Below are 23,824 nucleotides of genomic sequence, written 5' to 3'. Positions count from 1 at the left end.
ATGCTACATGTACAGGCTGACAGGCTGGTGGGCTGTGATGGATTAATCTGGTCTAGCGTGGGGTGGAATAACACTGATCTCGCTGCTGATTACAGCGGTCTGTCCAAACGCTGGAACAAAGGCGCCGTTCCACAGCTCTCGTCTCATTAACTTCAAAGGGCTAAATTGACTTTTTAAAAAAGCATTCTCAGAAGATGTAGACAGAAATATGCACAAGCAAATTATCTTTTTCGCAGTACAAATGCAGTGTCGATTTAAACTACATTCTCTTCAAAAAAATCACCCTAATGGTGCTAATTGAGGCTTTCTAATATACCGTAGCTAAACTTTGGCTTCATTTCAGTATTTGACAGTTCTGTTAAGTGGTTATTTTTAGCCTTATTATTTAAACTTGAACCCTTGAAGAATAATCTGATAACTTTCCAAGTAGCATACCACAGTTGGCAGCTAGAATATCCTCAATACTAAAATAATTAAAACTTAATATTAGACAAAGGAAAACAGTAAACAAAAACATATTTTTCTTATTTCATTTATTTAATAAATTATTTTGATTTATTTTATCAATCACTCATATCACCCATGTGAAAAAGTAATTACTCCCTTAAAATTAATAACTTATTGCACCACTCTTAACAGCAATAACTGCAACCAAATGCTTCCTTTAATTTCATATCAGTCTTTCAAATTGTTCTGTTGGAATTTCAGCTCACTCTACCTTGCAGAACTGCGGTATGACAAGCACGTAATAACAGAGGAAATCAGGAAGGGGAAAATACTTTTTCACAGCACTTCACAGGTACTCACAGTAATGGGCATGTTGGACTGTGCAGACCTCTGCTGCCACGTCACAAAGAGGTTCTCGATCTTCATTTGCTTCTCCATTTCTGAGTCACAGAAAATGACACTATCACATATTATTGTCATTCTTATTACAGTATTGCAATATTGCTCAGACGTATAAATATATAATTGTTTTGTTTCTGTGATCTCGCCTGGAGCCAACAAAGGACAGGCAGGGCTTGCACATTTTGAGAGTATTTCATAGGTTCCAACACATCAGACTCAGCTCAGTGTTGAAAAGTATTTGAATTCAAAATATCTCTGCAGCCTTTCCTACAGAAAGGCCTTTTCTGTTGTGATGGGCGAAGTGAAACCTCATGAAACCCAAAAATCGATGGAGGCATCACATGGGCCCCAAAAATCTGGGTCTAATGTTTTTTTATTTTTTGACAGAACTCGATATCTGCTTTAATTATGAGGCTTATAAAGCCGTGTGTATCCTATCACAAGTTTTTCTTCTTTGTTGTTCTTTGTCCTTAATAAATTCCGCCTCCTTTCTCTACAGCTGTGGTCATGTCATTAGCAGTAGTTCCAACCTAATACTTGGAAACAGAAACTAGGATGAATTTCCAGGAAGATGACATGCAGAGACCCATTTCTTTCATAATACATTTTACCGGTACCAAATAATTCATTTCAGATATTATTAGATGTTATTCCGGAACAGACAGAAAAAGTCAAATTAATTCACCCGTTGCCTAGTTGCCTATCTGGTGTGTGTCCTGGAAAAAACAAATTTTGTTTTCTAATGTTTGGGTTCACAGGATGCATGGTTATCACTCTGTTACAATACTCATCCCAACAGTGACCTGTCAATTACAGAGCTAGCAAAGCAACACATACATTTTTAACGCTTTCGCATTCTAAGTTTCAATATACTAACAAATGTGTGCCTTGTTTTCCAAACCTACATTTTTCAAATTGTTTAGACAATGAATGGTTTTGAAATAAAATATGCAAATGTTTTTTGTTTTACATATTGTATCTCATGAGATAGAATGTGTAAAATCGAAAACAATATATATTTCCATGTGTACCAGCATACTACAAAAACTATGACATTTTTTTTTGCCCAATGTGAGTTTGTCTTCAATGCATCAAACGCATCAATTCATCTTAATGTATCTGAAGTCAGTACGACACAAAATAAAACCTGGAAAACAAGGTATCCAAAATACCCAGGTCAGGCATGTCAGAGACCTGGAATGTATGCGATTCCTGGAACAGAATTTAGAATAGGTTTTGTGGTATGGATAGTATAATGTGGGTGGCACAGTGATTAGCACTTACCGTTTTCCAAACAGCTCAGAAAAATAGCAGTTACACCCTAAAATATGAATACTTCTGCCAGAATTGTAATGGTTTTACTCGGATGAGCAGGGAACACAAATGGAAAGTTCCAGAATGATATGAAAAACTCAAAAGCACAAACAGTATGCGTGTGGGCCTTTGTAATACTGACCCCTACGCTCCGCGGCCTTTATTTCCAGGAGCTGAGCTCCGTGCCGGGCCACGATGTCTGCGCCTCCCGCCGGGTCCATGGGCCTCCCGGCGGTGATGTCCCGCAGGGCCTCGTCGAAGGGGACCAGCTCCGGGGAGAAGGGGAGTGGGGGGAGGCTGCGCCCAGAGCCGCTCAGCCTCCCCTGGTCCTTGCCTGCCACGGGCGGGATGGGACTGCGTAGGAGGGCGTCCGGCTCCAGGGTGGAGTTTAAGAACGGGTTGGGCTCCTGGTGGAGGAATGCGGACCGTTAGAGGAACCGCGCAGGGACGACCGTTCACGTTAACCGACCTTAAACCACACTGGGACAACCGTTCACATTAACCGACCTTAAACCATGTGGGGACGATTGTTCACATTAACCAACCTTAAACCACACTGGGACGAACATTCACATTGACCGACCTTAAACCACGTGGGGACAACTGTTCACATTAACTGACCTTAAACCACACTGGGACGAACATTCACATTAACCGACCTTAAACCACACGGGGACAAACGTTCACATTAACCAACCTTAAACCACGTGGGGACGACCCACCTTACACCTTCTAAATTCTACACAGCTCGAACGTGAGAAGTTGCACAAGGGTTCTAATTAAGATATTTCCCTATTACTGGTTATGATAACGGCCATGCAAACAGGATTATCCATGCTCAGCGAACAGAGCAATGAAGCTCAGCAGATGCGAATAGACAACGATGCTCTGTGCCAGTCAAAGCAGCACCGCTAACGTGCCCTCCTCTCTACTTTGGAGAAGTTGCGCCGTGCGATCGCGTAACCCTCCCCCATGCCCTGAGGCCACTGGCCAAACCGGGCGCTGGTGTCCACGTGAGCCCCATCCGAGTGGCGACAGATGACGTCCTTCGCGGGTGAATTTTCTGCCGCGCTGGGTCTGCCTTCTGTCCACACGCGCTAGGGCAGACGGACCGAGAAGAGAACGACCAGAGGGATAATTAACTTTTACAGTTTCTTCTTCTCTGAAGTTTGGCGAAGAGGCTGAAGGCCACTGGCAAGAGGCTTCTGTCGGAGACAAAGCACCCCCCGCCTGGGAAAAGAATTGCGTAAGAGTGACTTGTGGTGATGGATGCAGGGGGAAGGCTGGGAAACTGGATTAAGAAAAATCTGGAACTTTAGTAGGGAGGTCCGGGGGCTCGATAAGTTCTCAGGGAGAGTTCAAATTATCTGCAGATCCCGTCCTTTGCAGGTGCTACACCAGATGCACTTTCAGGGGCACATATGCAAGATGGATAATTCAACATTAGCTTGAAATAAGTTTTTTATTTAAATTCAGATGAATAACCATTTTATAAAAATATATATAATTACCTACATAAAAGTACACCTCCAATTTATAACCAAAAAATTATTTGAGTGCTGAGTCACCATGTTAAAGATCAACACATGGATCTTTCTGAACCATCTGAACAGAATACCTTTGTCAATTCCTCCTGATAAATTTAACTTCAGTTCCAGTCAATACTGTTAAAAATGGGAAGACATGTGACTCGGGCAAGAAAGCAGGGAAGTAAAGATTTCCTGCCGCAGAGTAAAAAAGGATATTTGAAAAAGTATTAAATTTATAAATAGGCTTATGAGGAGGAAGACTGAAGGGGAGGAAAATGCATAATAGAATTGCAGCTTCAGTGCAGACACTGAAGTTGGTAAGATTGAGGATGAAAATGTTGTACTTTTGAAAACTGGGTTGTGGTACTTTCAAGACTGGGAAAGTTACAACTGGTAAAGGAAGCTGCCCCCTAGTGGCAGAGTGTTGCCTCCAGTGACTAAACTGCACAGCTAGGACATCGCTAATTCCTATCCGGGTCATGACATTAGCTTCAGACAGAGTCCATAGCACAGTCCTGGGTAAAATACTTAATTGTTTTGGATTCAAATACTTTTCTGTGATTGATCTGACCTGGTGCAATTAGCGTAGCGTCGTGGTTAAGGTACATCACTAGGACCCGCAAGGTCGATGGTTCAATCCCCGGTGTAGCCACAATAAGATCCACACAGCTGTTGGGCCCTTGAGCAGGGCCCTTAATCCCGCATTGCTCCTGCTCAGTCTGACTAATCAACTGTTAGTCACTTTGGATGAAAGTGTCAGCCAAATGTAAAATGTAAAATGTAATGTAATGTAAAAATTAAGCCAACTAAGAGCACTTTATGAGAGTATTTCATAGGTTCCAATACACCAGACAAGCTCAGTAAAGAGTTGAAAAGCATTTGAATCCAAAACAGTAACGTATTTGACACAGGTTTGCCATAGCAGCAGGAATAGACGGCTACAATTCTGCTAGGGTCAGTTTTCACTTCCTTGGTGAACTTATGCACAAGCGCCCCCTGTCTACTCAACCGGGGCCTACAGGTTAGCTGCTGAGAGATGCTCCTCTCCTTCAATAAAATGGCAGGCATATGGGAAATTGTATTGGAGGAGAGCCCGTGCTCAGTTGCTAGGCTGCCTGTATGAGTGCAGGGCATCTGGTAATTGAAGAAAATGATTGAACCTGCCGAAAGAAAATGGTGAAACTTCCAAAAACCAAAAGACAAAAATGATAGAAAATGGGTTTTTAGCCCCTCTCCCGAAATAAGAACAGCTTGTGAATAAATGCTAAAGTAAATATTTGATTGATCAGCGTCTGGCACATACAGTCTGCCAATCAGATGTACAAAAATAACCCTTGCAAAAAATAGTCTGAAGAGGGAAATGTTGACTAAAAATATATTATAAAGACACTGGAACACTTTGGAACATGTACAAATTATGGCCACTACCCAATGCCACAATATATTAGACTGCATCATCATTATACCATCATATTTTCTAAAACGGCTGTTTATTGCAGTACAGATATACTCAATTTCTGTAAATGAGACCGCTTCTAAGACAGCACTTCACTTTTGCGTAGCAGATAATTATTCTGGAACCTATACTGTGAACCTTAAACCACAGTAAAGAAACCACTTTCTTTGATTGACTGCACATAATAACTACAATATTAAACGGAACGGAAAATTATTATTTTAAATAGACTTCTGCAACGTTTCTATAATTTCTTGCTGCTTTATAGGGGAGTCCCCAACCAGCCAGTGGGAGATTCACGTCTCGCCGGAGTCAAAGGATGGCAGAGGGCTCACCCCCTCCCCTGTCACCGTCAGCAGCTGTGTTCAGAGAGAGAGTGGCAGGAACCCGCTGGTGTGGCAGTGCTCCCGGAGCTACGGGGCCGACCCAGGGGGTCTGACAGCTGCCTGTCACTGCCGCTCTGTATCACCTCTGCCCAACCCGGGGAGGGGGGGCACGTTACAGTCACTGTGCTCGAACCCCACGGCGATCGCCGCAAGCCCTGTTCCCTGCTCTCGCTCTCTGCCCCCGCCTCCCGTGCTTTTCTTTTTTTCCCCAGCTTTATTTCCATTACAGAGAGAGAGAGACAGAGAGAGAGAGAGAGAGAGAGAGAGAGAGAGAGAGAGAGAGAGAGAGAGAGAGAGAGAGAGAGAGAGAGAGAGAGAGAGAGAGAGAGAGAGAGAGAGAGAGAGAGAGAGAGAGAGAGAGAGAGAAAACATCATTACGAAGCCTTTTGAATGCAGCTAAATAAGAAGAATGAAAATAGCAATATGATATAATGGGGAAGGTGGGGATGATGATGTTGATAATGATGACCAGGAGTAACAATGATAATAGTAATCATATCGGTTGTGTAAAACACGTTAGTTCTGCGTGGAACCTCTGCATTAGTTCATGCACAGGCTGTGGATCGGATATGAGAAAGAATTACCAGTATTTAATTTGCAGTATTACCAGTTTTCCTGGCAGTTAAAAACAATGTTTTTAAAACGTTCGGCAAGTTGTGCTAAGACAATCTAGAGACAATCTTTAACTTGCAATGGCGGACTATAAAGAAGACATGAATACTGCGTCAAGATGAACACCTCTGGTTTAGCCTACATGCATCAACCCAGGGTAGAACACTCAAAAACGACTACAAATCACAACTACAGCAACACCAATAATAAGAATAACATTATTATCATTATTATGATTATTGTTATTACGGTTACGGTCATTATTATGATTATTATGATGATTATTATTATTCCCGTGCTTTATGTATTACCGCCGTGTCCCCGGGGCCGGCCACACACCAGCGCTCATGCCATATGCCAGGAAGAAGCGGCCCTCGCCAAACCCCTGTGGGGCCCCGCTCACCTCGTGAGGCGGAACTCACAACAGCCCGGCCGCCCCGTGCACCTTCCGGCCTCATTCACTTACGGGACTCGGAGCGTCGACCACAAAAATGTGCCGGATACACCATGTCCGTGCGGCTTTCCGACATTCTTTGTTGCGTCTGCGCTGGACTGCGCTGCGCACACCCTCGCTGGATCCGGGAATCTAGACGCCATCAGACGCGGTTCTCTCCTTTCTCATCATTTGTGCATTTGCATACGTAAACGCAGGCAGGTTGTCTAACACAAATGCTTGTATGTAGTGCCTTTGTCAGGTAATGCTGTCTGGGTTTACTTGTGTGTTTTTAGTGTATGTGCGCATGTGTGTGTGCGCGTGTGTGTGTGTATTTCTTTGCGCGCAAGTGAATGTGTGTTTGTGCTTGTGTGCGCGCTGTGTGTGTGTGTGTACGTGTATGCGTGTTTGTGCGAGTGTGTGTATGCATGTACATCCATGTTTGTGTGTGTGTGTGTGTGTGTGTGTGTGTGTGTGTGTGTGTATGTGTATGTGTGCACGCCTGCAGGCATGTTTGTGTATGTGTGTGGGTGTATGTGTGTGTGTGTGTGTGTGTGTGTGTGTGTGTGTGTGCACGCCTGCAGGCATGTTTGTATGTGTGTGTATGCGTGTGCATGCGTGTTTGTGTGTGTCGTGTATGTGTGTGTATGCGTGTGCATGCGTGTTTGTGTGTGTGTGTGTATGTGTGTATATGTGTGTATATGTGTATGTGTGCACGCCTGCAGGCATGTTTGTGTGTATGTGTGTATTACTCCAGGAGAGGACCGCACAGGTTTTGCGTGGTCACCTGCTTGAGGTCCTCGTGCGTGGGCGTGTCGGAGAAGCAGTAGTGGTGGAACAGGCCCATCTTCTGGCTGAGCAGGCAGTGCACCACGTGGGAACGGGCGTTCTGCCACTGCACCAGCCGGGTCAGCTCACGGCTCAGCGTGGCCCCGAGGTCCACCGACCAGTTATACGTGTACAGGGTCACCTGGATGGAAAGAGAGAGGGACCTCACATTAGATTTACAGTTCATTAGACTAAGCTGGGGACAATCCTCCCCAGAGCAATGTGGGGTCAAGAGCCTTGGTCAAGGGCCCCCCAGCTGCACAGATCGTATCGTGGCTACACCGGCTTGAACCGCCAACCTTCCGGGTCCCAGTGGTGTACCTCAGCCACTAAGCTACAGGCTGTCACTTTTCTTACCTCACTACCACATCATAATACCGCCTTACAGCAAGAGCGATTCCCGCTTTAGCGTCGTATCAATCACCCGCCGAGATAATCAAGGAGGCGCCCAATTTCGAGTCTGTGGAGGACATCGCTCAACTGCTTTCGCTTAAATATCAATCAGCTCTTTATTTCTAGAGAGCTCTTCTTTTCCTGTCGTATGACACGCGGGGGTGATGATTCAGCGAATCGGTTTTGCTCAAAGCAAAGCAACTTACCGGTCAAATTTTTGCTAACACGGACCATAAATCTCCGTGAACCATTACGGGATGTCGTCAAAATGGCAGCCTCGTTTTTTTGGGGGGGGTTTTTAGCCGATCGATGAGGATAGGCGGCTAAATTAATCACGACTCAGGCTGCTGATTCAGGCTCCGGAGCTTTCCTTTGGACTCCCGTGACCGTACCCTATGGTCTCCCGGTTAGCGCCGTCGCGCTCCTCTCAATCCCACCTCTGCTCTTCAACCCCCTTCCCCTCCTTTAAAGGCCCACATGCATATCAAGTACAACAATTGCAATGGAAAAGTATGCATATTTTTGAGGCTAAGAGTTATTTTTCCAAGCTGTTTGCAAATCACTTTTCCACGTTACATGACATAGTTTAAGGATATTGATAAATGTGAATCCAGAGAGCTGACCACTGGAGGGGGGGTGGATTGCACTCTTGGGGCAGGGTTAGGGATTTCAAACAGTCTGCCTCCTATTTTAACTAGAAAGATACTGGGTCAGCTGATGGAACTGGCCCCATTTGACTGCTTGAAAATGCAAACTTAAACGTTAGTAGTCAAGAAACTCCAATTAGTGAGGTGAGGCTCCCCCACGAACCCCAGAAGAACCCCAAGGTCAGTAACATCACAGATGTAAGAATTGTTTCTATATATTTTTCCAGCTTTTTTGAGGAAGCTTTGTTGGACAGTACAGTGGTGAGAGACAGGAAGACAGTCTGGTCTCATGCATCCAACCCCACCCACCCACTCACTCACCTTCTTGTCCAGGATGTGAATGATGAGGAACCTCTGTCTCGGGGCCACGCCCTTCCAGGCCTGTCCAGGGCTGAACCAGTCACTCTGCTCCAGGGCCTCGAAGCGCTGGAACCCCTTGTGAGCTTCACAGACAGCAAAGAAGAGTCGAAAAGTCAAAGCGCGTCACAGCCTGCTGGGAACACCACCACGCACTGGTGTACGTGCTACAAGCCAAAAACATCTAAAACAGGACACAGGCTCGCTGGTGCCACTATTAAGCTCTACTTCCACTGATTTATGAAATGGCCATTTGAGAATGTCGCAATTAAAAGCCGAACCTCCAACATTTTTAAGTGATTAATAGAGTTATTGCTGAATATAAATTACAATGTCACTGCGCATAAATCACACAAAAGAGGAGAGAAACCCGTATTAGGTGAAACAATCTGTTTATTATCAGGAGGATCGAGGCTGAAGAAGATGGCCGACAAAGAAGAAAAAGAAAAGCCTTGCTCAATGGCACTTTCGACGCAACCCACGCCTCAACAGTGATCTGCATTGTGACTGTAGTTCCATTGTGTATAAACGGTTGTATATGAAACGATAAGATTCATTTTCTTTACAATGTTTAAGTCAGCCCGCCTTTCTTGTTTTAGAGCAATAGGTAGCATAAAGCCCAACCAAGCTCTTTTCTTACACTTTGAAAGGAATGTTCATTCTGATATCAAAAACAGCTTGTGTTATAGATTTCAGGATATATACGATTAAGTGATGTGAGCATGTATGTGAGAATGTATGCATGTATGTATTGTTAGGATATTTCTCCCTTCTCCGTGGAATCAAATGCAGGACGATGGAGAACTTCTCTTAAAAGTTTTCAGGTTTAATACAATGCGCAAGGGAGAGAGAAACAAAGAGCATTCGGGCAGACAGTTCTGAGAATATCTCTAAAGACTTCAGTATATGCAGTGCTTAAGTATAGTTCAGTCATACATAACAAAGAATTGGGAAGTGGCTGATTCTGAGAGATTCTGGCTGAGACATTTAGCAAGAATGTGTGACATCCCCTGCTACAGACACTATTGCAGTTGTATACAGAGACAGACATTTTACAGGAGCACTTTATTAGATATTTATTAGACTTCTACTGCTGTAGCCTATCCACTTAAGAGTTATGATGTGTTGTGTGTTCAGAGATGCTCTTCTGCATACCAATGTTGTAATGTGTGGTTATTTGCGTCACCTTCCTGTCAGCTTTGACCAGTCTGGCCATTCTCCTCAGACATCTCTGATTACCAAGGCATTTCTGTCTGCAGAAATGCTGCTCACTGGATGTTTTTTCTGTTTCTTTGTAAACTCTAGAGACTAGTTGTGCATTAAAATCCTAGGAGAATAGCAGTTTCCGAGATACTCAAACCACCCTGTCTGCCACCAAATATCATTCCACGATCAAAGTCTTGACCACACTTGGATCACATTTTTTACCACATTCTGATGGTTGATGTGAACATTAACTGAAGCTCCTAACCCGCATCTATATGATTGTATGCATTGCACTACTGCCACACAATTGGCTCAATAGTTAATCGCATGAATAAGTAGGTGTAATAAAGTACAAAAATGTTCCTAATAAAGTGCTTGGTGAGTGTATTTGTGATACAGATAAAGATAGCAACAGTAAAACTACTAACCTATCAGTATGTACTGTATGTATGTATGTACAATGGGCTCCAAAATGATTAGCACCCTTTATCAAAACGGACATAAAAGACTGTATAATAACCAACATGGATAATGACCTATATTTTATGTTCAAACAGGAAAACTATACACTGTACTTTTCCCAAAATACATTTAGTCATGTTTCAATGTGTTTTATTTGTGAAAATGAAACAAAGTGAAATTGGCAATACAAATCATACCACTTAGCACTGCAAGGGCAATAATAGAAATGGTTAAATGGTTGCAGACTTGCCAGGACGAAGACGTAAGTGCATATTATCTCCATGGACGGTAAGAAAGATGGTGAGGGAGGCCAAAAGTAACCCAAGGATCACAGTTGAAGAATTGTAGGTTGCGTCTTGGGGTCTCAAACACATAAAATGGCACCTCCACACCAACAAACTTTTTGAAAGAGTGGCATGAAGTCAGCCCTTACTGAGCACAATAAACAAGACCAAGCATCTTGAGTTTTCCAGACCTCATTAGAAAGATTTAAGACTTTGGTTGATTCCACTGAATCATTAATAAAGCACCCTGCTTTACACTTGTTGAGAAATAAAGCTTATGTTGAACTATTCTTTTTTGTGCATGTTAATCGAGGGTGCCAATAATTCTGGAGACCACTGTATGTGTGTGTGTGTGTGCGTGTGTGTGTGTGTGTGTGTGTGTGTGTGTGTGTATGTGTGTGTGTGTGTGTGTGATGCAATTTCACAGCAGTCCATGCAAAGTGCAGTGATGGCACAGCCATCATTACACATTAGTATGCATTATTTGATTATGCATATGTGCTATTTACAATACTTCATATATCCTACACCTACACTCATTCACGCATGACACAGGTACACGCCAATCAACAGAAAAAAGGCAAGTGCACAGTTACCAATGATCCGTTCTGCAATAAAGAACTGAGGCGCCCTCTGCCCCTCTATCAAGGGGAAGAATGAGAACTGTGTGCATGCCGTGATAGCTATGCATTTCAAGTGGAAAAAAGTTATTATAATAAACCTCATTGCAGGAATTAAAATTCATCATTATGCACAGCCCACTGACTGAAATCACTAAATTGAGTGTGTTGAGATGGTACACTTGCTGTTATTTTATCTAGTGTTTACACTCACTGGCTTTATGCTGATTGACCAACTGCTTTGGCCATACATTGGCAGGTGATACCAATTATATCTCTTAATTCCTTTAAAGTTTGATGGATATATCACATTTGGTCTTCTCATCCATGCACAAACATGCGCACACACAAAAATCCAATTCTGGTGACAGGTCTGGTAATGGGTCAAAATGGCGGCTGAAGAGATGACTGACAATGTCATGACCGCACCATATAAGCGTCCATAAAAACTATCATGTTTATTCCGGTCCAAAAATGTACTGCACTGTTACATTAAGAGAGGGAGACCTGATTCTGATTGCGCATTTAACATTTGTGTCCTTCAGGCGGAGTCTGAAATGATAAATGAGCATCATAAACCAAACGGAATTGCTTTATGATGACTTGGTGGCATTTTAGAAAAATATACTTCGCAAAGTTAATACGCCTGTAAAATAAAAGTCAGCCGAAGCTGCTTTATTTCCCGTCTTGCCACAATAAGTTTAGCCATGGCACTTCAGGTGCAGCCAAACTTCTGCAAACTTTAAATTAACTGTAGCTTTTGCGGGGAAAAAAAGGTAACGGATCTTTATATGTATGAAAGTCAAAAAGAACCGAGAAAGAAACAAAACAGCAGAAAAAAAAGAAGATAAAGTTCAGTAACTCAAGAGCGAGATGTTAGCGCTGGTTCTCCGGGCTTGCCAATTTAAAACCGCGACATGATAAACCCGCGGAAAACGGGGAGGTTTACTTTGTGACAAACACGCACGCGGTGGCACAGCTCCTAAAGAGATGTCGGAGGCAATAACAATTTTGTTTCATTTCAGCTTTTTTCCCTTTTGCCCCCATGTGATCTTCCACAATGAAACAAATAAGTGAAAATAAAGCAGCTCAGAATGACAAAATCTAATCGAAAACCCGGATGTGTGGGGAAAACAAAAATGTAAAACAACAAAAAAACTAAACAAGATTCCCACCACCAATGCTTTGGGTTCAGGCCGGCTGGGGCCAGACTTACGTGTGAACCTATTAAGCACAGGGGTGTTTTCCTCATCTGAACTGTCTTCTGTGGGCAAACAGAGATGAGCAGACACAGCATGGCAGGCAGTGACAGTGAGACAGACTACATGGGCACGGTTAACACTACAGAAAGAGAGAGAGAGAGAGAGAGAGAGAGAGCAGCAGCACAAGATGCTAGCAAATAAAAACTGGATTTGCCAGAAGAACAATGCGCTTTCTGGGGGGTTCGGGGAGACTGCTTTGGATGGAGGAAGCTTAAGCACAGAGAGGACAGGGAAGAGGGCAAGATGAGGTCAGTTGTTTGCAGTTAGTCGTTCCTCTCAAGGAGCTACTATTATTAAAAGAGCAAAAGGCCAGAAAGCAAAGCAGTTGGCAATGGAATGGGAAGCAGGCGGAAAACAAGAAGTAACGCAAGATGCCAGTAGCTCAAAATTCTTCAGGGAGCGCGAGGGAAAATTAATGTGAGTAGTGGTTGGGTTTGCTTGAAGTGATTCACACTACTGGGCGACTCAATTAAATCTCAATGATGTGGCTATTAATAAGGTTCACTCTGTGCTGTTAATGCTGCCTTCAAGAGCAGTTAGTAAAGCAGGGTAAACCCTTGACCACAGAATCCAGTGATTAAACTAGAATTAAAATGAAGAATTTTTTTGTGAGCTCAGATTGATCCAAACCCAAGCAATTACAGTAAAATTTACTTTTTTGTTTTCCATGATAAAACAAACAAAACCGCAATCAAACGTTATCAATATTAATCAGTACCCACATTTCATCTTATTGAACTTTTTATGTTATGCTCGTTTGTGAAGATATGGAACTTTTTATGTTATGCTATTTTATGAAGATAAACATTCTTTGGATAAATGCTGCCATTTTGAGTGGCCTGCTTTAAAGAATATAATCTTCAAGTATTAGCAGCATTGTTCTAGCAAACATGATGACAATGAATTGAAATGAAAAAAAACAGTTTAAAGCCCAAACTTGGGAATGTACCTTGCTCTGTGCTGCAATGCCATTGGTGGAAGTTCCGTCCAATGAGAATGAAGTGCCTAGCAGTGCCAGGAGGGTTGCAGGGGTGATGAATGAGAGGTAGCGGTATAAAAGTGTCTCCTTGAGGACTGCTATGGAAGAAAAAAAGTGTAAAATAGACCTTAAAATGATAGTTAACTTTCTGTGCTTTCATACCATTTCAGTTTTAGTACAAACCCAAATGGTTTGTGAGATGAAGAATATTTCAAATATTTAGAAGACTCAGATGAATGTTTGTACCCTCAGTAAACATATACTAAATCGGTACCATAAGATAGATACCATAAAGTACATAAATGTAATGTCCTTCATTGTGAACTCAGCAAAATCCAATTATAAAGCTAAACATTCACCTTTGGAAGCAGCCACAGCAGCCTTTTCACTAAAACACAATTAATCAACATCAAACTGCTCGAATACCAGGAGCATTTTTTAATAAAAAATGTTTTATGAGCTTGGCACAGGACATTTACTAGGTATTAACATACATACAGTCTGCAAAGACAATGTGATACAATCAGGAGTACAACCAAAAAATATGGGAGTATTAGTCCAGTATGAATTGAACATTTAGAGAAACCTAACTAAATCAGTAATACCTACTTTCCATAGCTTTGCGACAGCCATTTTTCTACTTGTTGTGTAAGGTAACGTGGTAAACACTACAGCACGAGTAGACCCAAAAGTCACTTAATTCAGACACAATTTTACTCAGCAAAGGAATTCAAATGCAATCATAGTGCAGTCCTAAGGGCAAGACCGTCACACATTTTAATAACATCCTTGTATCCAAAAGGGTTTTGGACAGATAATTCATGAGGGAAAACAATAGAATTTCTGTACCAAAAGGGGAACCACAAAGACTCACCTTGTCTTTTCGAATACCTTCACTGTGGTGTCGCTGGCCAGGGAGCTGACCAGATTGACAATCTCTGTTAGGATTGAGGGGAGTAGGAACTGAGAGGCAATCTCAGCTGTGCACTGCTGGATGGAGGGGCACCCTGTTATTGAAAGCCACAGAGACAGGAGCTCATTACAAAATGTATTACGGAGAGAGAGCCGAGAGTCACTGCCCATCAGACGAAAATGAGGAACGAGAGACACCCCCTCACCCAGCTTGGCCATGAAAGCGACCCATGGCTGGCAGGCGCTCTGGTAAACCGGGTGCAGGGTCCCGATTTCTCCCTCCTCCAGCTGGGCCACATGCCTCCTGTGGGGGCCAGAGACAAGCCGACATCAATACACGACAATGTTAGCCCAACTCCGCCTGCATTCTCCACATTGTGCGAAAACCCAGTTCCCATTTGCCTGTAGACCTATCTGACCCCCATCAGACCTGGGTCGAATAGGTAATCGTTTTGGATTCAAGTACTTTTCTACGCTTTGCTGAGCTCGTCTGCGGTATTTGAACCTACTGGAAATACTCTCAAAAAGTGCAAACACTGCCTTCTAGTCACCTTGTTTGGCTCACTTTCAGGGACCTGCCGAACACATTACAGTTATTTAGCTGATGCCTTTAATCCAAAGTGACTTGCAGTTGATTTGCCCAAGCAGGGGCCAATCCCCCCTGGAGCAATGTGGGGTTAAGGGCAACACCCAACAGCAGCACTGATCTTATTGTGGCTACACTGAGACCTGAAAAGTTGGTGGTTCAAGCTCCAGTCAAGCACCTTAGCCACTAGGCTACAGGCTGCCACTTGCACCATGCATTATATTACATTACATTTTATTTAGCAGATGCTATCCAAAATGACATACAAAAAGTGCATGTCAAGGTCATTAGAACAGGTCAGATGAATTGCCACAATTCACAAAACATTAGTTGTACTGCCATGAACATTACGTTCCAGTACACCAGTATAGGCCAAGTACAGATCAAGAAAAGCTCAGAAGAGTATTTGAATCCAAAACAATGACGTATTTCACCCAGGTCTGATCCCTATAGAACCCGATGTCTCCTGTGAGAACATGGGCTGGTTGAGCCAGGAGGCCTCAGTGTGGATGCAGACCTCTGTGCCTGCTCTAGTTCAGCAGCTCTGGGCCTGTTCTCCTGGCTCCACTGCTGCTTGACGCTCTCGGTCTTGTGCCGGCGTCTCGTCACCCGGCTGTCCTCCCCTCGCTCCTGCACGATGTCGTCCGTGGTTTTGGGGCTCCCGAGCTCTGAAGGATCTGGCTTGCTCTGCGTACAAGAGGTCAATGCGCTTACACACTTACATGAAACGTAGAACTAGCGTTGTAAAGTTCCACGAAAAATTCCCTTGAGAAATTGAGGGAGTTTTGGGAAGTCAAACTTTTCATAAAAAACCAAAGACATACAAATGATTTATGTATGGGACCTATTTGAAGAGCCACTAAAAATACAAATTGCTAGAGAGAAATGTCTAAAAACATGACTTTGATTTAAGATGATGTAAATGCATTTATTTGTATTTTTCGAATGCAGTTCGACAAGAATATACAGGGTGCTCCAGACGAAATGTAACAGTGGTGGTGTGCCACTCTGTGCCCTCACTTGTGCCAATGTGTCACAAAAACAGTAGCCTGTCTTGCCTGTATGTCTTTGCTGCTCTACCTACATGCAATCAGGGGAGAGATGTGGCCTCTGAAACAGCAGAAGCAGTACTCTCAAGGTCAAGACTCTTTCCTTCAGTACAGGACTTTCGGTTCAGCACACGTTATAAACCAAACAACTACAGTCTTTAATCCATGTGCATAACTTTTTTGTGTGTGTGGAACTGAAATTAAAAAGTTTATTCTGGTGATATAATGTGTGTTCATGTGCCTAATTGTATGACCTCACTTAGCCACTGTTTAGATTTTCATCATATATGCAAAGCAGTTTAATGTTTGTATTTTCTTTTCCGCTCTACTGAACATGTCCTGATCCGTGAAGTCAAAACAGAGGTACACGGTTATAACTTCACTGATTACCATTAAGCCCAGTCAGGACTTTTCACGTAATTCATAATGTTCCTTCTTGTAGCTTTTAAATGAAGTCATACACCTTGAAGAGAATTTGACTTCTATGGCAGTTCTTAAACCTTATTGTTTAAAGGTATTTTGGGGTGGTTTTACTGCCCCAAAGCAGGTAATAACTTACTGTAAGGTGCAAAAGCTTAATATTCGACATAACCAACCACAAACTCCCTTTGCCCGTGTGTCCAATAACTTCATCCTTTGACTAAAATAAGGTTAAACAAAACTTTTTAAAAGTTTTAAATTCACTTGCATGACCGAAGCTAATTGGTTAATTTCATTGATATTATTGAATTAATTTAATGACCAAAAAAGGTATCAAACGCGCATATTATCCATGTGAAAAAGTAATTGCATTTCTAAGCCCTTAAGTCTCACTGGCCCGTTTCTTTTTTGCATTCATTCCTTTTTTTCACGGTGCAATGTTCAGTCACTACGATAACAGGATATACCATTTGAAAGCGTTAAAATGCACGGTTCTGTCTGGTTAACCCATTTTAAGATGCCATTGTTTAACAACAACAGTTCCTCCTTTCTTTCTAAGACGCGGATGGCAAAACAAGCACGCTTCCTCTGCATTTTCTAAATCCACATACTGAAAGAAATAAGGTAAGGTCAGTGTCCTTTTAACAGCAAGGGTTCAGCGAACCAAATGCATAATAGTTTCTAATTAAAAAAATCTCAGGATAATTCAGAGAAACATCAATAGAATGTCCATTGTTTACTTAGAATATCTCTGGAGGAATCATTGTTGTCCATATCAAATGGTAAATGGTTGGTATTTATATAGCGCCTTTATCCAAAGCGCTGTACAATTGATGCTTCTCATTCACCCATTCATACACACACTCACACACCGACGGCGATTGGCTGCCAGGCAAGGCGCCAACCAGCTCGTCAGGAGCATTTGCGGCTTAGGTGTCTTGCTCAGGGACACTTCGACACAGCCCGGGCGGGGGATCGAACCGGCAACCCTCCGACTGCCAGACGACTGCTCTTACAGCCTGAGCCATGTCGCCCCTACATCAAGAAAATACAGTATAACTTTTGCTTAGCAAAGAACGGACTACGGGCATGTTATTGAAGTGATGACTGAAAGCACTTTAGCTCATGACATTACGTTTCCAACAGTGTATAGTTTGTTAGGCTTGCATAAAACACAGCATTTTTTCACCTGCGTCACAAAACTGTCGCATTTTCAACACACACGCTGAGACTGTTGCTCTTCGGCAAAAACAGCTTGAGGGCGAAAACTCTTTTTCAGGATCAGTGTTTTCAAGTACAGTTTAGTGAGCAAAATGCAGCATTTAAAGCTCTTAAGACCCAAAATATCATTGAGTTTCCATATGCCCTTTTGGAGTCTCCAAATGTTCTTTTTGGAAAACTGCCTAGGCATAGTTTACAAAAACAAACAATGTAGGATGCTCATTTTTGGTGATAGTGTCCTCAAATTTTAAAGGGGATTTGTCCCGTATTGGGGCTGTGGCTCTATCATGTTTCGAAGTGAACCAGCCCGTCTGGTCCAAACTGACAGGATATTATATATATTATATTTTGCATCTCACCAGTATTTCCCAGAAGCTGCGACGGGTGGTCTTCCCGGTGGGTGTGGTAGACTCGGGGGTGCTTGTCCCAGGGCTAGGGGTGGTGCTAGGCACCGGTATCAAGGTTATAGGAGAAGGGCTGCTTTTGTTACCCCTGGAACCACTGGACTGTCGGACTGAATCCTTGTTTTCTTTGGTCTCAGGCTGTTGTGGATTTAAAAGCCCTATGGGAAAGAAAGAGATGCTGAATTTCAAAAAATGACAGTAAGCCAGACCTTTCCTCCCAAGGTTGGTTTTTTTTTCTTTTTTTCCCCCCATTTAATTTATCCACTTCATATTTACTTGCAGTTCCCCTGAATATACTACTTTTATGGGTAGTCTCAGTTTAGGCCAGTTTTAACTGTGAAACATTCTCAGAAATGTTTTGTGAAATTAAATGACCAATAATGCAAATATTTTAAAACAAATTTAGATTTGATCACCTAATATATGGAAGGTTCCTCTCATCATTACATTTTGCCAGAATTTTGGCCCGTCTGGTAATTTATTTTGTTTTTAACTGGATAACACCTTTGGGAATGTCGTCCTCCTTACCATTTGTGCAGTCATTTTGACCGGCGGGGATGGCAGCAGGCACATTGAAGACCTCCAAACACAAAGGATTAGGCAGCATCCTAAACTCCATGATGACATCACACAGGGCGTGTCGGAGAGCACCTCGCAGCTTGTCAGTCAGCTGAAGGGGACTCACATTTCCTTGCTCCCAGATGTCAAAGCGAACGCGCATCTTCGCCCCTGTCAAGCACAAGCCCGCTGTTAAACAAGCGAAAGGGACCCAATTAACCAATATCTGCTTCCTTGTGCTTCTTTGCCTAGTGTTACTCACAAAAGACAATGGAACACACAGCACAGCATATTATCCCGCAATTATTATTTCAAGAATAAATGCAATATTTTTAAGCCACCGCGGAAAAATACCGTCCGTCATTTCAAATTATACTTTGAAAGCTTTCGGTTGTTAGAATTAATTGCATTTAATGGAGTCAACCTAAGAATCACAACAATGAACGAACCTTTCATTGAACGGCCACTGAAATGGCAAGAATAAACAAAACAATGTGTAATGAGTGCCGACACAAATACAAGTTAGGGCCTGTCTGAGAGAAGGAGATTAATCAAAGTTTGCTTGCAAATACATGTACCACCCATTAATAACAGTGTATACATGATTACTTCTAATAGGTTTACCTGAGTGATAAATGTGTGTCCCCACCTGAAGTTGTCTACATAAAGGGTTCCGTGGCTTTGTGCCTTAAATTTCATTACTCCTTGAGTAATGACACACAGGCTGATCTCTGACACTTAACAGAATTTCTCCTTCTAGAATGTTCCTTGAGCTCTTTAAAAACAAGGACAGCACACCTGTCTCCGGGCCAAGGGAGTCCAATTTGACGACAGTTGTGAGGGACTCGAAATGCTCGGGCTGGAGTAGAATAGCAGAGGTGTCTCCTCGCAGAGGCTCGGAGCAATCCTGGGCTGGAACCTGCAGGGGGCACCCTTGAGCGTCCACGAAAGACAGGGCGATACAAGCAATCCCTGCGAAGCACAGAGAATCTCCCGTCGCAATCAGGCAGACACAAGGGGTACATTCACAAACAAGCAGGAGTTACTCTAAGCTGGTACTGTGTCACACGCAAACATAATAACCTTTATCCTTCTACTCCTTTCCAAGTGTCAACTCAAATGCATACAACGTGACAGACTTAAAGCATTCAGGAGATTTTCAGAAACTTCATTTCAAGGGTCCCTGCTGTCAACTCGATGCATTTCAGCAACAATAATTTGTTCAAAATCATTAAGTTTAATTGACAGTCTAAAGACGCTCTTGCAGCAGTCACAGAAAACTTCAAACGAACAAGATGCCCGTTTAAAACCCCAAATAAAAGTTTTTTTTATTTACGCCACGAACCAAAGGTTACTTGTACAGTCGCTTCCCCGTAATTGTTTGGGAGAGCGTCCCTGCGAAGCGCGCCGTTCGAGCCGTGCGCAACTCGACTATAAAATAAGAGTTTAGGTGGCGGCTGTGACAAAAACCAATGACAGCCTTGTTTCATTTAATGGAAACACAAGACACACGCACGCCTCGACGAGCATCCGACACTTTTGTTAAATTACATTTGCCCGCGTGTCGCGAAGCCGGCGTTTGGTTAGATTCTGCTGCGGGAATTAATGTGCACCATTAGTCAACAGATGGAATAAGGGAAGCATGATGAATAGCCGTGTCTATCTTAAAGAGAGGTTTGAAGTTATGGTTACAGGAACAAAGATCCCGGTAATATGGCTTGGCGTAAATCTGCTGCCTGGAAGCTCACTCTGCCGTGTGCTACGTCAGCGGGTACACAGACTCACGCTTGCGCCCGCGGAACGTTGCTCTCGACTCACTTAACCAGCACGCCGTTTTTATGGCCTAGGTAGATGGAGCTGATAGCCTAAGGAAGACTCCCCACTTGTCGTCTTGTCGGCTTATTGGTTGGTTGCAGCAGGCTATTTTAGCTTGTTCTTATCCGTCATTCTATTTGTCCCTGGGCAGCTTGCTTTGACCATGTCAGTCTGTGCAATGAGGCCAGTTATTGCTACAACGCAAGAATAAACGACAGCGGTGAGACAACAGGCTGATTTAGAGGTGATGGGTTTCAATCTCGAAAACAAGGCCCGGTTACCCAGGGGGGCTGTCTGTCAATTACACTGAAGTTAGTCCAGCACCTCCAGACCTTACAGGAAACTCACAGATCTTCAGCAGCACTGCCAACCACGTTTTGTTTTCCGCGCTAGCCAAAAGGGACGGGTCTTTGGGTAGTTTGAAGGCTTACAATTCCAGCTTTATCTCTGAGAAGTACAGGTCATTGCACCCGATATGAAAATGGCTTCCGAAGTGAACCCACAACCTTAAGTCACCTTGGTCATTTCCATGGGGAAAAAAATTAAGCAGGGAAAACAGCACAAACATCTGAAAATATTAGTCTTAATTGCTCGCAAAATTAGATTACAAATTTGACTGTACATTACATTTCTGCTGAAATCGAAATCTCCAGTCCTTGACAGATCACATAATGAGATGAAGATGAGTCCATTACAAAGAACACCTTGGTGAAGTCTGGCGATGTATTCAGATAACATGGAATGACCTTTCTCACCAACTGACTTTCAATTATGTTATTTTAGATAAGCCATTTGCATAACTGTCATCCCAGATGAACAAATCAAGACAGCAGAGCACTCCATTCTCTCAGCTTCATTTTCCAACTGCCCGCTGCACACAAATATGAATGCCTATTATTTTTCTTTTGTTGTCAACATTTCATGGATTTGCATTAGCCCTTATCATTGTAACCCTGGTCATCGCAACAAAAGACAGCCACGAACAAGCTAGCTCTGGATTGCGGTGAGGGGATCAAATAAAAACCTGGAAGGCATGGCAGTCTGCATGCACCGGAAGTGTGACGTGCAAGCGAAGGAAATGGCAGTTGAGCAAACCAAACTGGTGAAACGAGGGGTTTAATACGATAACAATCGAGCAGACTAACGCAAAACCAGCACTGCAAAATGAAGGTGTGAAAGAACGGGCCAAGGAAGAAGGGAAAAGCAGGGGGAAGATGGCAGGGGAGACACTCCACATGGGGGGAGGAGGTGGGGGGTGGGGGGTGATTATGACAACGATACCTTGGAACTGGGAAGGTGGGAAGAGGTGTTGAACGAGCTCCGACATGGTACCTGAGTCAACACAGAAACACTCACATGATGGCTCAACACCAGGGGGGGGCCACAGCCACAACGTTACTGACAGGCCGCTTGCTCGCCGTGATGAGGCGTGCATGGGTGGGAAGATCTGAGGGTTGTGCGACACAAGGTAGGCCCGCAGGTCGCCACTCAAGCGTGAATGGATGGGTTTGTTCGGTGGCTTCCGTGGGTGTGTCGTCTGCCTGTCCTACATATACACTCAGTGACCACTTTATTTGGTATTTAATTCTTTTTTAGACTTGGCTGTAGCCAATGCATTTCAAGGTATTATGCGTTTAGAGATGCTCTCCTGCATATAACTGTTGTGACGCCTGGTTATTCTAGTTATGGTTAATTCAGCTTGAACCAGTCTGGCCATTCTCCTTTGACATACCAAGGAGATCTGCAGTTTAGAGATACTTAAACCACCCAGCCTGGCACCAACAATCATTCCACAGTCAGTCACGTAGCTCACATTTCTTCCCCTTTCTGATGTTTGGACTGTACAACAATCAAATCTCATGACCATGCCCGCGACATTTGATGCATTGGGTTGCTGCTATATGCTTGGCTGATTAGATACTTTCCATGAACAAGTTGATGCACAGGTCTACCTAATAAAGTGGTCACTGAGTGTATGAGTATGTGTATGAGTTCTAGCAAATAACCAACGAATCTTACTGATACAGGACCCTGGCATCAATCTCATTGAGGCAAACGCGATTTGACGGACACAGGCTAAATATTAATTTCTACTTACTGAGCAGTTCACCTGGGACAGATTTCCCATTAAATGAGGCAGAACATTTTTGGTGATGAGGCTACCTTCTGGGCCAAATGAATCTAATCAATGCTGAGGAATATCTACCATCAACCTTAATTCAATCTGCATAATATAGCTGTCAATGCTCGATGGACCATCAAACCTGCAGGACCATTGTTGGTCTACCTCAACCACCTTCAGCCCACCACAAGTGATTTTAACATTTGGAGAGTAAAAGGAGGTAAAAGTGGTCTTCTGGCAGTCGGAAGGTTGTGGGTTCAATCTCACACTTGCCCGTTCAATCTCTGGGTGAATTGAAATGTCTCTGAGCAAGACACCTAACCCCCAATGAGCTAGCCTGTGCCTTGCATGCAATATTTCACTTGAACTTATGAAGCAAAAAAAACCTGAAAAAATGTTGAGAATCCAAAAATGAATGAGTATGAAAACATTTTCAGTCCCAATTGAACAGTGGTGATGCGTCATGTAAAATGAAGGCAAGGCCAAACAGAAATGCACAGAACTAAACACAGAAAAAAGCCAGGTAAGTTCAAAGATTATCCATTAAGATGCAGTTACGTCAAGGTTCCATCTGGGAGTCTGAAGTGCCTGAAATTTCACCTGTAATATCCTGAGAACACAACAAGTAAGCAAGAATGCGACCCATTTCCCTAAATACAGTGGCTTCAGAAAAAAGTAGTATTCAGACCCCTTCACTTGTTTTGTAGATTTAATTTGAAATTGATAAAATGACCATTTTTCCCCATCAATCTATACCCCAATAACCCATAATGACGAAGTGAAAACATGTAGTCAGAAATTTTTGCTATTTTTATGCTGTTATTGAGTGTAGATTGCAATTTTATTTGCATTTAAAATTAAATCTACAACACCAAGTGTACAAAAAGTGTACATAGAATGCTTTCTGAAGCCACTGTATAAGGCCACAAGCTTTATATTATATGACAGTCAGCCTTATCCTGGCAGATTTTTATTGTTGTTTGTCATCTCTTCACAGCTACGGTTAATAAGCAAACCCCAAATTACGTACACAAGCTAAAACTACTGACAACCCTTCAGATAACTTTGCAATGTGCAACTGACTGTGCTATAGATGCTTGTCATTCAAAATGGTCAAATT

The 23,824-nt window shown here is 43.0% G+C and overlaps 1 protein-coding gene across 17 annotated transcripts in view; it reads right to left on the bottom strand.

The window, feature by feature from the left end:
- szt2 (SZT2 subunit of KICSTOR complex) overlaps positions 1-23,824 on the bottom strand; it is a 95,522-nt gene that overhangs the window by 19,505 nt on the left and 52,193 nt on the right. For 8 of the 17 annotated variants that reach the window (XM_061237377.1, XM_061237388.1, XM_061237381.1 and 5 more), the window contains 13 exons: positions 21,864-21,914; positions 19,566-19,739; positions 18,738-18,956; positions 18,165-18,367; positions 15,633-15,802; positions 14,736-14,833; positions 14,492-14,624; positions 13,588-13,715; positions 12,593-12,640; positions 8,769-8,890; positions 7,367-7,549; positions 2,306-2,570; positions 808-887 (listed from right to left, as the gene is read on the bottom strand). In XM_061237377.1, the coding sequence (XP_061093361.1) occupies positions 808-887; positions 2,306-2,570; positions 7,367-7,549; positions 8,769-8,890; positions 12,593-12,640; positions 13,588-13,715; positions 14,492-14,624; positions 14,736-14,833; positions 15,633-15,802; positions 18,165-18,367; positions 18,738-18,956; positions 19,566-19,739; positions 21,864-21,914 (1,874 nt within the window). The remainder of the gene's footprint in view (positions 1-807; positions 888-2,305; positions 2,571-7,366; positions 7,550-8,768; positions 8,891-12,592; positions 12,641-13,587; positions 13,716-14,491; positions 14,625-14,735; positions 14,834-15,632; positions 15,803-18,164; positions 18,368-18,737; positions 18,957-19,565; positions 19,740-21,863; positions 21,915-23,824) is intronic. The other 9 variants (XM_061237387.1, XM_061237396.1, XM_061237393.1 and 6 more) reach the window with 5 other exon arrangements.

Source organism: Conger conger, chromosome 4 (assembly GCF_963514075.1).
Source record: "Conger conger chromosome 4, fConCon1.1, whole genome shotgun sequence".
Lineage (NCBI taxonomy): Eukaryota > Metazoa > Chordata > Actinopteri > Anguilliformes > Congridae > Conger > Conger conger.
This window is presented reverse-complemented; position numbering and strand designations above follow the sequence as displayed.